General features: G+C 42.5%; 2 protein-coding genes across 3 annotated transcripts; one reads left to right on the top strand and one right to left on the bottom strand.

Moving 5' to 3' along the window:
- Window positions 1-61: 61 nt before the first annotated feature.
- fabp6 (fatty acid binding protein 6, ileal (gastrotropin)) lies at window positions 62-1,398 on the bottom strand. The gene is made up of 4 exons (XM_031572802.2): window positions 1,247-1,398; window positions 641-816; window positions 299-388; window positions 62-195 (listed from the first exon to the last, which is right to left on the bottom strand). Exons 1-4 carry the CDS (start codon window positions 1,311-1,313, stop codon window positions 145-147), a joined length of 384 nt encoding a protein of 127 aa, XP_031428662.1. The 5' UTR covers window positions 1,314-1,398; the 3' UTR covers window positions 62-144.
- A 2,949-nt stretch (window positions 1,399-4,347) lies between these two features.
- Window positions 4,348-14,764, top strand: pwwp2a (PWWP domain containing 2A). 2 transcript variants are annotated; one of them, XM_012835716.3, is made up of 3 exons: window positions 4,348-5,504; window positions 7,705-9,757; window positions 13,625-14,764. In XM_012835716.3, exons 1-2 carry the CDS (start codon window positions 4,414-4,416, stop codon window positions 9,728-9,730), a joined length of 3,117 nt encoding a protein of 1,038 aa, XP_012691170.2. In that variant the 5' UTR covers window positions 4,348-4,413; the 3' UTR covers window positions 9,731-9,757; window positions 13,625-14,764. The 2 variants fall into 2 exon arrangements, with proteins under 2 accessions (XP_012691170.2, XP_042564374.1); XM_042708440.1 differs by lacking the exon at window positions 13,625-14,764 and having other exon boundaries at window positions 7,705-12,417.
- Window positions 14,765-14,806: the final 42 nt, after the last annotated feature.

Genomic DNA, 14,806 nt, shown 5'->3' with positions numbered 1-14,806 from the left:
TTAAGTGTTGTCTTCCTGCAACACACTCACTCATGAAAAATTCAAAGTACGCATAACTGAATGAAGTTATTTTGCATTTTAATTCATAGTACAAGTTTGAGGTTACCAGTGGTACACAGGATAACAGTGATACTGTAACATGAATTAAATCTTCTTGCTGATTCTCTTGAGGACGATAGAGCCTGTGGTTGAGATCTACATAGAGAAAAATAAATAAAATATTAATAATAATCATATATATTTCACAGTCATTATGTATCATCTTTTCTTCAGAGAAGATTGACATTGCAAATCTCACCTCAATTAGTTTTCCACCACTGATCTCAGATGTGTGATGGTAATTGGGAAACTGTACACTAAGTTTGCCCCCATCCATGGAAACCGTGGCCTGAACAGAACAGAGAAAAACATGATCCACAATTCTTCCATTGTGAATCTCTTGCATCATAACCAAAGAAGGTGGATTTAGTACTGGCACCCTTCACTGTAATGTCTGAGTTAGAGAAAGGGGTGGGGGTGAGAGAGAGCGAGAGAGAAAGGGAGAGGGAGAGCGAGAGCGAGAGAGAGAGAGAAAGAGCGAGAAGGAGACACTTAAACAGGAGATGGTCAGAGAGTACAAGCTGCCAGAAGATTCTTTTACCTTGAACTTCTTTCCACCAATAGTCTCCATGTCACTCTCCTTGCCGACGACAAATTTGTTGGAGACCGAGTGGTTTGCAGGATAGTGCTGGGTCCAGGTGAACTCATCACCATTCTGGACCACTTCAGTCACCAGTTTGTAATCACGACCTTTCTCAATGACGTCATCAGGAATACCTGGAAAGGTATAGAGCATTAAATCATAAGCATAAGCTAGACAATGTTGGGTATTTACCGACAGCAACAGTGTTTTACACAACTCAGAACAGGCAGTGGATTCCAACACATTTATAGCATATTGTAGGTGTAATCCAGATGCTGCAGCTAATTTGAATCTCGGTGTGCTACAAACTGTTGCTCAGTGGTTTCAATTTTTTCAAATGAAAATTTCAACCAAATCTTCTTCTTACAAATATGAAGAAACAGACAAAACCCATGTTGGTGAACACATCCCATGTTGGTGGTACACATGTGTAATAGGACAAATTCAACAACAGTCCACAGCAATTCGGGCAAAATAACAGTATGTAACAAACAGAAAATCTGATAATAATCTGTTAATACAGAAAGTTACAAGATTTGTAAGAGATTGCAAAAGTTGTCTTACCCATGATCTTGCAGAAGGCATCGTACCCCTCCTGGGACTCAGTCTCGTACTTGCCGGAAAAGGCCATTGTAGATCTGGCGTAGGTGGGTCACAAGTGTGTGAGAAAGAGCGATGGGTGAGATGAGTGAGAGAGGTAAAGAGGTAGAGACTCACTTGGCTTAAATAGGGGATTCTTTCCTCAAACTCAGCCCACTTTTCAATAGTACGATGCTTATGTCACCATCGCCAAAAGTGCCATAAATGTTTATGGGTGACAGTACAATACTCTTAAAAAAAAGCCTCAAGTCATCAAGGAGTGTGTGACCATGGGGTTGATCACCCCCAGTGATCAGGAAGACTTAGATGAGCATGTGAAAGGAGGACTGTTGATTTCTTTAGATCTTGCCTCAGTCTTAGTTTATGACACATCTTTCTAGAAGGTGCACTGTGTAACTTAACCCAGAGGCAATTAACTGCCTTGCAGCTGCATCTGAATTCATTATTATCATCTTTATTTCAATGAGTTTATAAAAAAAATAGGCATTACTCAGAATTAGTCAGTATGTATGTCAAGTCAAGTCAAATGTATTTATAAAGCACATTTAAAAACAACTCACGTTGACCAAAGTGCTGTACAATTAAATCACAATAAAATATCAAATCAAATAGAAAACAGAAACAAAACAATTAAATTATGTATGTTAGGAGAAACAGACCTATGTTAGACAAGGCGACTATTATCAAACCTAAAAAAGGCCAAAGCATAATTGTCTAAAGGAGGTTGAATCATATTGCTACAAACTACATACTGCAACAGCTTTACAGACCAAAGACAAGGCAATACAACATCTATATTCTTTCATGTGCTTTCCCACGTCATTGCATATTTTGTCTGTTTATTGTTTATTCAGTTAATTTTTTTTTTAAACTAAACGCTATTGTTATACTTTACTGCTAGGTCTGGCAGACGTTCAGGAAGGCTCAGACTGCATAGAATGGCTGATAGTAGGGTAAAGGGAAGTGTAGTCTTGCAATGAATACAGTGTAGGCCAGAAAACCTCTAACTTAATTAAACTTGACTTTCACTCTAAGTCACACAAGTAAATGTGAGTGAGGCCTACCTTGTCATGGCTTAGTTGTGAATAGGCATTCATAGTGAATAGCCCTAGAATGATTTAAGGTATGATTACATCTAGTAGCACATGGTTGATGTCAGGTTTTGCCCATAGCTTGTACCAAAAGTATAATAGCCCAATACGTGGGCTTTTTCAGTTCTGAACTGTCAACTGTTCAGTGGGTAACTTGATTTTGGGCAAATGATGGTGTCATGGGCAAATGATGGTGTTATTTTATCCAAACATGTCTAGGATTGTTATTAGTGTTATTACCCAGGCTCTGGTCTGATAAGAACTGCCTTTGTTAAATCAGGATAAATGACCAAAGACAATCTGCATTCAACGTCAGAAGCCTTTAATAAAAATATGGTTCTCTATACAGCAACGACAGATTGTAATAATGGCTCTTTAAATGTTTCTCTAGCCCAGTGTTTTTACTTGTCATAGAAAATGACACTTAAAAACGTTAATCACACTTTTCTGAATATGTATAGTTTGTATCTACACATCTATCTTGTCACTTTTAAGCAACTTATGAAAAGGGTCCGACAGGTCAACCAACCCCAGAACATGAGAAAGGAAGCACACCTAGAATACGTAGTGACCTTTTGACTACAGTTTTACCTTTTTTTAAGTGCCCTATAAACTTCTGTGTCCTTCATTTCCAAAATTCCCGCCTTGGGAAGCTTTGATTACTGTTGTAAACTTTGGTAAAACATCAACTTTTACAAGGCTAAGATTATCACTCCGAGCAAAATTTAATTTGGGTGATTACAAAACTGGCATAGATATTACTTAGTGTTGGAAAGGTATAGGCCCCAGTAGGATAAGCATACGATTTTTAGCAACTCCTCTTTGCAGCCTTAAACTGTCGTAAAAGCCATGCTATAATGTGGGCAAAATTCCAACTCTCCAACTCTCTGTAAGCTGTAATGTGGTAAAATGTTTACCTGGGTATTACCTCTGGTTTAATAGAAACATTATCAAAATGCAGTACAGCTTGACTAATCATTATCAAGAACTTAACATTTACATTTAGTCATTTAGCAGTCACTTTTATCCAAAGCGACATACAAGGGAGAGAACAATCAAGCTACGAGCAATAGAGACCTAGTGTAACAATAAATACTATTTTACATAAGAAATAGAAAAAAAAGTGCAGGAATGTAACTGCTGTAAGTGCAAGTTAAGTACTAGTATAAGTGCAAGTCAACTGCACTAGTTACTGCACAAGTTAACAATGCTGTAGTAGCCCCTGACGATAAAAGAGAATCTCTAAAGTATGTCTGTAGGTCACCAGACCTTGCTAAAGGTCACTAGACCTGGCCATGTACATTTACTGTCATCTTGTGGTTGTTGCTGCCATCATTTCCTCAGGTGACAACACCAGTGGCATTACAATAGGAGATACAAATGCTGTCACTGTTTACAAATATGTAAAACATTTATGGAAAAATTACAGCAGGTTACAGTTAGAGGTTAGCCTACTTCTTCTTTAGGAAAATTCTTAGAAGGCTATACTATATTCTGGCTAAACCTAGGCAGGCAGTTATAAAACTGCCAAAGAACTGTATATCATGAGAGTTTAAAGGCCTACTTGTTAGGCTTTAAATCTCATGTCCTTAATTACTATAAATTCATAATTAACATCTGTACTTTTGGGACTTTTTGGTTACAAAGTTGTTACATATGTTGACATTTTCTTTATTTTGACTGTGTATATTGACACATAGAAGGATACAGACTAATAAACACTGACCTACAGCACAAACTCGGATTCATATGGTTTGTGGACGACAGTGGATGGGCCTAGTTGCTAAATGAAAATAAAGGTAATATTACTGCCCCTTGTGGCACTAACGTTTAGTCTCACAAAGACCAAGTGTATTGACAAAAAAGAAGCCAATTACAGTCAAGTTTCCAGGGATTTCTCTTGATTGACGCTTTAACGAACACTACAGTTATAGCTTTGTACTTTACTAACCAATCCCAAGTGTCATTGGTTTTTAGTGGGCGGGCTCACATCTTATCAAGGGAGAGGGCCAAGGACTGGTTGCAAATCGGAAAGAAAAAATGGCGGCCGTGGCTGCAGAGCCAGGAGCTGCTGCGGCATCAACAACAGCAGGGGAAGAGGTCGAGTTCGAATCGGAATCAGCTGATCATGAGGTAAAACTGAGTGCAGACGTAACTCAGGGCTCTACGCCGATAATGGACCTTTGTCAGCAACACAGAGATGTGGATGCAGTTCAGGAATGCAGTCAGCTCCAAATGGAGATAGTGAGAAGGCCGGACATAGAAGCCGCGGGAAAAACCCTCTTTGCTCATGGAGATGATGAGGACGACAAAACTGGTCGTCTCAGTAGCGAAGGGCACAATACCGCGGATGATGATTTTAAGGACTACAAACTGAAAGACAATTTAATGACGGAGGGGTGGAAAGAACAGTGTTCCCCTAATTTGGAGGCTGCAAACGAGGTCAGTCCTCACGACTCTCACGCCTGCCTTTTGCCTAGCTCCATCTCCGTCTCTCAGCCATCAGTGGTCTTTTTGCATTCTCTCCCTGCTCATCCCTCTGTAACAGAAACTGGGTTATCACTGGCTGAACCGGCCGAACCAGCAATCGTGGGATTGAACCTAGAATCCATCGATCATTTCAGAGAACTGATAAAGCCCTCTTGTGAAACAGACCCAGTTCCCGAATCCGCATGTGATGCTCCTGGTTCAGAATCCATGCCCCCGGAAGATGCTCTTCACGAATGCCCGCAACATACCGACCATCCACAGTCTTTGTCAATTTCAGAGAGTAATTCGAATCTCGGACCATCCGTGGACGAAGGCTTCACAGGTGACTTTTCAGCCGTTACTGCAGAGCACTCACCCCAACTTCCCCTTGTTGGGGATACGGTCCTGTCATCTCCAGTACCAGTGGACTCATGCTCGTCCCAACGGAGGTTCGAGACGGATCCTTGCGAGATAAAGGCTGAGCCCAAATCATCCTTACCCATATCAGAAACAACAGGGTCACCGCTCGAAACAGTCGAGCACCTAATACCTGGCTCTGAGGTTCGAGTATCTTTGGATCACATCATCGATGACGCATTGGTCGTGTCATTTCGTTTAGGCGAAAAAATATTTTCTGGAGTGCTCATGGACCTCTCTAAGAGGTAAATAACGCTGTAATGTACCGGTTGTGTTGATTATGAGTAGGATTTGCGGAGTTGTTGAATGCCTTGGTACATTTGTCCCATTATCAGTCATTATGTCTTAATCATAATACCATCATCCCCTTAAATAACAGTTCGACAAAATAGCATTGTCTCTGAGCGTTGGAGTGTGCTCGAAGCAGAAATGTTAATCAAGCACTGAGTCACAATGAATGCTATCAGACAATGCTTTTTAAATGATTCATATATGTGTACATAGGATTACATTTAGTGTTTTCATGGTATTCCTGTCCATACTGCGTTTTTGGCCTTTATTTGTTTACATTTTAGGGACCTGAAGTGTAAACAAATCTATCTACATCTGAAATCAAAGAATGAATATGCAAGAATACTCAGGAATATAGTGAAATTGATCTAGTTACCATTGGTTAAACTGTTATTATATACCTATAAGCCTTTTTTGGACAAAATTAAATAGCTTTCTAGTGTGAATTCTGCCATTTATAATTTGTCACAGACACTTAAAAGCTCTAGCTGGGTGCATGAATGTGGTTTTGCTGTGTTACCTAACCCAGCTGTATTAATGTGTTTTACCAGCAAGTACACATATTCTGTTATTGTTGTTACTATTGGTACCCCATCAATAATGGTGTTATACTTTGGTTCAGGGAAAACTGCAGATTTTCATGTCAGCTAGTGTGTACTGTTGTTAGATTGGAGTTAGATTTATGTAAATGGGAAGATCCAGACTTTTGATGTCAGTGCAGGTGAAGGCTAACAAGAGGAAGACCCATTACCTAATGGGAAATGCATCACTTTCTGAGCCTCAGCTTCAGTTGAGAGCAGTGCTGTGCTTCAGGTAACAGTAGTGACAGGTAACGCTTATTTTAGGTCATACTGACATTGAAAATATGTAGCAACTTGCAAGCGATGGGTAAATAATAAGTCAACCCCTGTAACAAAAGTCTCAACTGAGCTTTTCTGTATTAATGGTTATTTTTATGGTTATTTAGCTATTTCTTTATACCAGTAGTTAATACCAGTAAATTGTGAATATGAGTCAGTTTCAGACATAAGGTCCTTAAGCCCACCTCTATGTGTTGAATGCGATTGATGATATTACGCATTCATTTTGAAGCAATGCTATGTGGAAAAGGCTTCATGAAATGGTGAGGGGCTGTTACTTACTGACAGGACACTGTTTTTGACAGGAAGTTTGGGGTTTCTGAAAACATCAGTATAGTGGCAAGAAATATTAGCAATTTGTTTTCCAGAAATATTAGCAAAGGTAAAAACGGTTTACAGGTGAATATAACAGTTCAATGAGCAGTGTACCTCAAAGAACTGAGAATATGTACATACTTAGAGGATATTTCATGTGTAATTGGGTTACCCTTAGTTCTCCATTGCAACATCACAACATTTAGGGGATTTTCTGTGAAATAGTGTCTGGGACTTCTCTTTTCTCTTAGTTTGAGAGTGACATGGTGACTTGGTCTAGACCACTGTGGAAACAGAGTTTTCCTCCCATCCCCTCCCCTCACTCAGTCCAGCAAGCCTGCATCAAACCACTCTCCTTTGGCTCTGCAGGTTTAGTTGCACTCCCTGCCTGTGATGCCTAGACCTGTGATGTATAATTTACTGTTGGCTGGTATCTTGGTGAAAAGAGTCTATTACAGGCCCCAGCAATAGATGCTGATCCGGAAAAGAAAGGAATCCAAAAGCACTCAAGTGAATCTTTTTTTTTTTTTTTTGTACTTAAGAAGTTCCTGAGAGACCCAGTGTATGAGATGCCCTGGGCGATTCAACCATATTTTGTTATAACAAATTACATGAGCAGGCCTGAGGTCTATGGTAAAATACTCATTTGTCCTCTGTATGTCACCCAAACAGAGTGCAGTGCGCATTTATCGTAGGTTAATATCTGGTGAATTAATTATTTAACATAGATTTACAAGGGGGTTCCTTTCATAATCGTTACACCTGTCTCTGGCTGCCTAGTTTCATGGTAGTTTTATTTACACTTCCTTTTTTATGTACTACGGTTTGGAGATGTTCATGTATGAGGATTATTTTCTGCTTTTAATAGTTGATCTTACAGGTTTGAAAATGACCCCGTTTAGTTTTTTTCCAGATGGAATCTGTATATTTGAAGATGGTATGGATGTAATACTTCTCTTTTTTTTTTATCTCACCCTAGGTTTGGACCCTATGGAATTCCAATTACAGTACATCCGAAGAGAGAATATAAGGATAAGCCAGAATCTATGCAACTAAAAGCAGTATCTTCTCAACCAGAAATCGAGAAAGGAGGTAGTCAAGATGCCACTGATGCCCCCCGGAAAGACCCAGCGGAGGGTTGCAATGTTCCTGAACCCACCCCTGAACCCCGGCCAAACCCATGGACCTCAAAACCACCTCCCTTGTTTCAAGATGGGGCTCCTTACCCGCCGCCATTGTTCATCAGGGACACGTACAACCAGTCATTACCTCAGCCTCTGCCCCGAAAGATAAAGCGCCCGAAGCGCAGGCTATACCGAGAGGAACCCACGTCCATAATGAACGCCATTAAGCTGCGCCCACGACAAGTACTGTGTGACAAGTGCAAGGGTGCCGTGGCAATGGGAGACAAGCGGGAGACGCGGCGAGGCCCGGCGTCTGATTGCCGGACCGATGATGCCAAACGGCGGCGCAACGACAACACCGCAGCAGCTGCCGCCACTGGCAAACGGCCCCGGAATGACCACCGGCCTGAAGAGAAAGTCCGTAGTTCTGACGGACCCAAACGGCAGACTCCAGGCATCCGTATCTCCTCCACATCCTCCTCTCTTGGCTCAGTGAAGGGAGGGGCAGGTGGGAACAGGGGGGTGTCAAGCACAGCAGGTAATAGCTCGAGAGTCCAGCTCAACACCAAGAAGGTTCTGCAAAGCAAAAACATTGACCACGCCAAGGACCAGGAAGTGCTCAAGATGGTGAAGGCGCAGCGACAGCAACGGGAGACGGTGTCCGGCAGCAGTGGCAACACCAAGGCTTTGACCAGGGCCGCCGCTCTGCAAGAGGCCCACCAGAAGGTTCACTTCACCCGACGCCTGCAGCAGATCAGCGGGGGTGGCCCTGGCATCTCCAACCCCCTGCCACCCAGGATGCGCATCAAGCCCCAAAGGTACCGTAACGAAGAGAACGACTCTTCTTCTTGTAAGCCTCCTTGCCTTGAGAAAGTGCCGGGAAGTGGCCATTTGTCGCTGCCCAAGCCCGGCCCGCCCCGCTGCCCCTCCACGCGCTCCTCCTGCTCCTCCTCCTCCAGCTCCACCGGTGAGGCGGCCACTGATGCTGAAAGCCTGGGTCCCGCCAAAGCGACCGACCCTGAGCCCAGGCCGCTGGGCCAGTCCCAATGCCAGCCCCTCCCTCTGCCAGAGCCGGAGCCTGAGACGGCCATGGAGTGCAGGGACACAAAGGTGGGGCCCGAGGAACAGGAGGGGCGGGAGGAGGAGAAGCAGCAGGAGGAGAAGCGGGAGGAGAAGCGGGAGGAGAAGCGGGAGGAGAAGCGGGAGGAGAAGCGGGAGGAGAAGCGTGAGGAGAAGCGGGAGACACGCGGGAGCAAGGCCGGCAACCTCGTGGTTTACGTGTCCCTTAACCCCAGCCAGCCTGACTCCTCTAATACCTCCATGTGCAGTGTTGATAGCGCAGATGAAATAAAGTCTACGAACTCTGAGTGTAGCTCGACCGAAACCTTTGACTTTCCCCCTCCTGGCGCTTTGCCCTCGCCCCCCGCCCCTGGCACATCCTCCGCAGTTGTTACCGCCGCCGCTTCCTCGTCCGACGCGACGGACGAAACAAAACGCAGTAAATCTCTCAAAGGTGCAAAGGTCTTTTCCAAAAATGTCTCAAAGTTCGTTGCCTTGGATGGCAGGACCATTTGCGTAGGGGACATTGTTTGGGCCAAAATATATGGCTTCCCTTGGTGGCCGGCCCGCATTTTAGTAATCCAACTGAGCCGCAAAGATAACGGGCTCTTAGTCAGGCAGGAGGCCCGTGTCGCCTGGTTTGGTTCGCCAACCACCTCCTACCTGGCACTTACACAGCTCGCGCCCTTTCTAGAAAACTTCCAGTCACGCTTCGACAAGAAGAGAAAGGGCTTGTACCGTAAAGCCATCACAGAGGCGGCTAAGGCTGCCAAGCAGCTCACACCTGAGGTTCGCGCCCTCCTCACACAGTTTGAGACGTGAGGCGCTTTGCCTCTGGGCAAGTGAAAGGTAGGCAAAGCAGGCACCCACTTTTGTCCCCCTGTCCCCCATGTGAGCTTAGTCTTCAGCCATCATTCTGACATAAAGAAAAGTGTCAGGTTAGGACTACTTTTACTTTCCCTAGCACGTGGAAAGGGGAACACCACAGAGAAAGGACATATCAGAACAGAAAAAGAGGTTTGGGTGTTCAATGAAGGCTGTTTTGCATCATGATTTTAAACACTACATGTTCACATTGGATAGGTTTTTTGGTTGTTTTAAAGACATTTTGTAAACATTTTGCAGATGGTAACATAGCAGCTAATCTCAACATTGAGCTCCTCTGTCTAGGTTTTATCTTTAGATCTCATGTGATTGCATTCTCAAACATGCCTGTCTTTAATGTTGATTACATAAACCATGTCCATCTGATAATTTAGGAATGAGTGTGCAAGTTAGGTCTGTACCTTTTAAGATGATACATTTATTTGTGAAATGCATGAAACATTTTAGGTTGTAGAGAGGGCTCAACATATTCAAAGCAATAGGGTTTTCATACCACAGGTAGTAGTGCAGACACACTTCAGTGTGGACACCCCCATACCCATGAATTTGTCAGATAACCCATGCTCTGGAAAAACAGAAAAACATTTCTCCCATATAATTACCATTCTCCACCACGAGGGCCTAGACTGTTACTATATCCACAGAAACAAAAAGATGTACCTTTTTACATCGCCAATGATTATATTGTAAGTCCACGTTATCTTTATCCTCTACCTACTGTATAAGACCAGGGGCTGTCTGTACCTTGAGAGTTAAGCAGGCCACGTATGCTCCCGCTCCTACTGGCACTAGCCCCAATCATGAGTTCAAATTCCAGGGAGCACAAGCACTGATGAGGTGTATGTCACCACAGTGAAATGTGTCTATAGTGTGCACAGTGAGCAGGTTCCTGCTCTGTTGCTACATGTAAAAGGGAAAAAAGATTGTTATTTTTCCCTGGTATGGATATTGATGCTAATGGCCTGTAGGTTCTGTGTGAAGAATACCCAAGATGAAGTATTATATGAGAATCATGGAAATTGTTATGATTATTTTGGAGCTTTATGTCTTGGTGAATAGTATGGATTGAGAACACCTTTTTCAAGTGTTAAAATGGTAAGAGCGATTGTCCTCAGAAATGTTATTCGAATAACGGTATTGTGGAAGACACTTCTAATCCGTTTGAATGGGTAGTTGTTCCATAGCGTCTCGCAAGGTGTCCTGTGTATTAGATGATAGATGATAGATGATAGTGTGATGACACCAGTGAGACGTCTATGGAAGCAGCTGTGTTTTGGATTGCGTTGTTTCGTTGAACCTATGGCTGGCCAAAGCTGCCGGTTGTGGAGTTCTGGCTCTGAAGCAGAGAAAGCTCTTGATCTTGCCGTGGCACAAGGCCAGCAGTGGATCTCCAGGCGGCGGCACCAGTGTTCTGAGGAGCTGCCCGTAAGCCAAATTCACCTTAAGTGCCCGTGAGAGGAGTGCCATGCTGCTCTTGTCTCCCCCTCCCCCTTCCCCCATGTTCTCCCTGTATGCCTGGAAAAGAGATCACGGTTGACCGCAGAGAGCCTGGCAGCCGACCACACGGCTTTAGTATCTATAGCCCCAGCTCTTTTTACCTCTTGTTTGTCTGATTTACCCATGTGTGTGTCCCATTTATTTAATTAAAAAAAAAAATCCAGTCCCACCTTTTTATTCTGTTCTGGACAGTGGAGCTCATGTTTGGTGTATGGCACGGGTAGTGTTGTATTGAAGGTGTGCACACTTGAGATGATCGCTTTCATTTGTATCTTACTGCAGAGCACAACAAATATGTGCATAGATGCAGACAACCTAAACCTGTCACAACATTTCTTTTGTGCTTTGAGCTGTGTGGGGCTTTTTGAGGTTTGTCAAAAACTAAGTTGTCCCAAATAGCTTATTTTTGCGAGTTGTCTCAAATTTTAGTGTTATGATACAGCTGTACCCTTTGCTGGGCAATGTCTTTGAATTTTTTCTGTGGTGTGCCTGAACTTTATTTTCTGCCATTTGACTAGTTTGGCTTGTCCGGCTGTGAATCTTGAATATGTACATAAATGCGAAAATATGCAATTCATGTGTACGTAGATGCAGTGCTCGCAAATGGAACTGAGGCTTTGGAAGAGACAGCCTGAGAGCCTGCCTCAGAACTGAGAATAAAATGGTTGTGCGTTCATGTGGTTTGAAGGGGGAGATTTTTGAGAACGTACTACCTGTTCCTATTTCATGATGGTTCACTCTGTGACAAGCACATCCCATCGAACTTCTCTATTAACACCCTTCCACTATGAAAAAGGGATGTACTGTAGGCCAGCCTGGTCTCTTTTTCCCCTCCTTTGCTCTCATTCAGTAGGTAGAGATCTTAAGACCAGAGTAAGCTCAATTGGTATTTGACAACACACTAACTGACTTTGACCTTTTGTCAAAACCAGAGAAATTTTTTTTTAATTTATTTTGGTGGTTGGTTTGTTTGTTGTTTTGATTTTCGATTTTTATTTTATTTTTAAAAACAAATCTGTTTGCAGGTCAGAGAATGCTGTAAATCCTTTGAGAACAAGTTACATTTGAAAATATTGTGTAAATGTTTCTGTTTCAAGATTATATAAATAAAATGTGAACAAAAAGAATTTTAGCGTAGTTGTCATTATTTTAACCTTTCCCTGCCCCCACCCTCCCAGACCCCCAAAAGCAGAAGGCTTAATTAAAGTACGTTGAATAATAATCTGTGTTAAACACAGTTGTTACAATGATTTTTGTCACCACTGATTGAAAGGGGGTCTGAAACTACCCATATCCTGTCAAAGAAACTGGACAGATTCTCTTACCTGCAAACAGACTTAAACATGTGTAGCAAAAGTAACTGACAGATTCATGGTCATGTCTGTGTGAAGCTGTTGCAATGGAATCCGTAATTAATGCCAAATGAAACGGCAACCCACAGAACACATTTTTTTTTTATCAGAGAGCTTGCATCTGCTATCATGGCTGTTCAATTTGGGCACTTTAGATAAACACAAAACTGAGGACATAGAAAAGAATATTTAATGCCACTTCACACCAGACATTTATAATATTTTCTCCAGAATACGGTTTTAATATTAGTTGAAGTCCTTAGTCTAGTGAATCTTATTTATATTACCGCTTTGTGACTACAGTGATATTTGGCCTGAGGGGCTATATACCATCTTCTCAGAATTAGCACAGAAACCTTACCATCTGTGCCATGAAACCGTCCTTGTTTTATTGGCACAAAGGTGGACTACCACTGTGCTTCTGATCCAGTGTCTGAGCAGACACTACCTTTCGACAAAAATCAATGTCAATAGCCATCCCCTTCCTTCCTACAGCAGCTTTATGTGGGGGAACAGATGTTGAGTAAGTGGAGAGGCTCTGTCGATATTTTTAGTTACTTGGACCACATAGCTAAGTAAATAGAACTGTTGCAAGGCTTCTAGCACATATCCTTCTGTTGGATTAGTGGACATAAACAGGCTTTGATGGGCAGGCATCCGGCGTGCATTGTGTTGTCTTTGCCAGTCTTGTTCATTTGCTAAACAAAAGTGATATTTCAATACTTGGGCACTAACCGTAGCTCACAACACTGCTTCTTTTGCACAGGATGCTTATATCTGATATATTGAAAATGTTTTCAGAAGGAATATCACGGCCTCCTCACTAGCAGTATTGAACTGTTCATGAACAATCCTAGGAGTTGTATGTGTTTTAAAGGCTTGAACGATTCAAACTCTGTGATTGCACTGCCTTGGGTATGTGATGAATGAAATGGGGAATCGGATGTCATTTTGATCATTGTTTTCCTCTGCTCTCTTCCAGTGCTGCAACACTGAAGGGCTGCTGATAGGTCCATGGTTTCCTGAATACACTGCCAGAGATGGAGAGATGGTCAGAGGAAGATGCAGTCTACCCAGGGACACATGGGCCAAACGAAGATATTATTTTTATTTAAGAAGATGACATATATTTATAATGAATTGCTGATTTGCTCCAACTCCAGCTCCTTTGATTACGTGAGACACCTAAGATCTTGCAGTGCTTTTCTTTCTCCTTGAACGAGGATCCGTTTTCGAAGCATGTTTGAGTAAGGGCAAGGACAAGATGACAAGGCACAGAGCGCTACAAGGACAGAGGATGCTGGGAAATTAGCAACGGGAAATAAAGTATGTAAAGGACAACACCTCGGTTCGAGATGAAATGATGAAGACTGTGGTACAGATTGCATGTGTTAGGCTTATGCTCTCACAGAAGTGCAAAGATGAAGGATCAGGCTTTTGCTGTGCGAAGTGGTCATGAAATTCCTTTCTTTTGCCCAAAATGATGTGATATTTGTTCTAATGATGGGCTATATTTAAAGTGACATGGCCTTAACACGTGGGCTATTTGAAGTACATTTTCTGTCTATGTTTATATAAAGAATATGGGGGTTGGGAATAATAGTTGAATTTAGTAATTTATGGCCATCTGGCTAAATCAAACATACAGACATAACAAGCTCAGTACAGTACACCCACTCTTTGTCAAGGACTGTTTGCCTACTTTACCCCTCACACACTCAGTCACCCTTGCTCTGCTCTCCAACACCCCACACACACACAACATCAAAAATGTTAATTTGTACTCCCGTCTTTATGGTCCCATGATTAGTTTGTCCTCTTTGCTTATAAAACCTTCCCTATGGGGCCCTGTTTAAATTAAATGTGTAGTGATGGAGGGGGGAGGGGGGGGTCTCCAGTGACAGTGGCTGAGCTGAAATGTCAAGAGAAGGAAACATCGGTGAAAAGCTGCGTACACAGATCATGTGGCTTTCCTCTTTTGTATATATATATGCGTTTTAAAACAATCGGATGACTTTCTTCAAGTTAACATATGAGAATGATGGTTGTGGGAAAGTGTTCTGTTTTTACTGTATCTGTATATCTCTATGAACTGAACATTAAACATCTGCTTTTGCCTTTGGATGCGAGAGAGCATTTTTGTGTGTGTGTGTGTGTATATATA

Source organism: Clupea harengus, chromosome 8, assembly GCF_900700415.2.
Source record: "Clupea harengus chromosome 8, Ch_v2.0.2, whole genome shotgun sequence".
Classification (NCBI taxonomy): domain Eukaryota; kingdom Metazoa; phylum Chordata; class Actinopteri; order Clupeiformes; family Clupeidae; genus Clupea; species Clupea harengus.
This window is presented reverse-complemented; position numbering and strand designations above follow the sequence as displayed.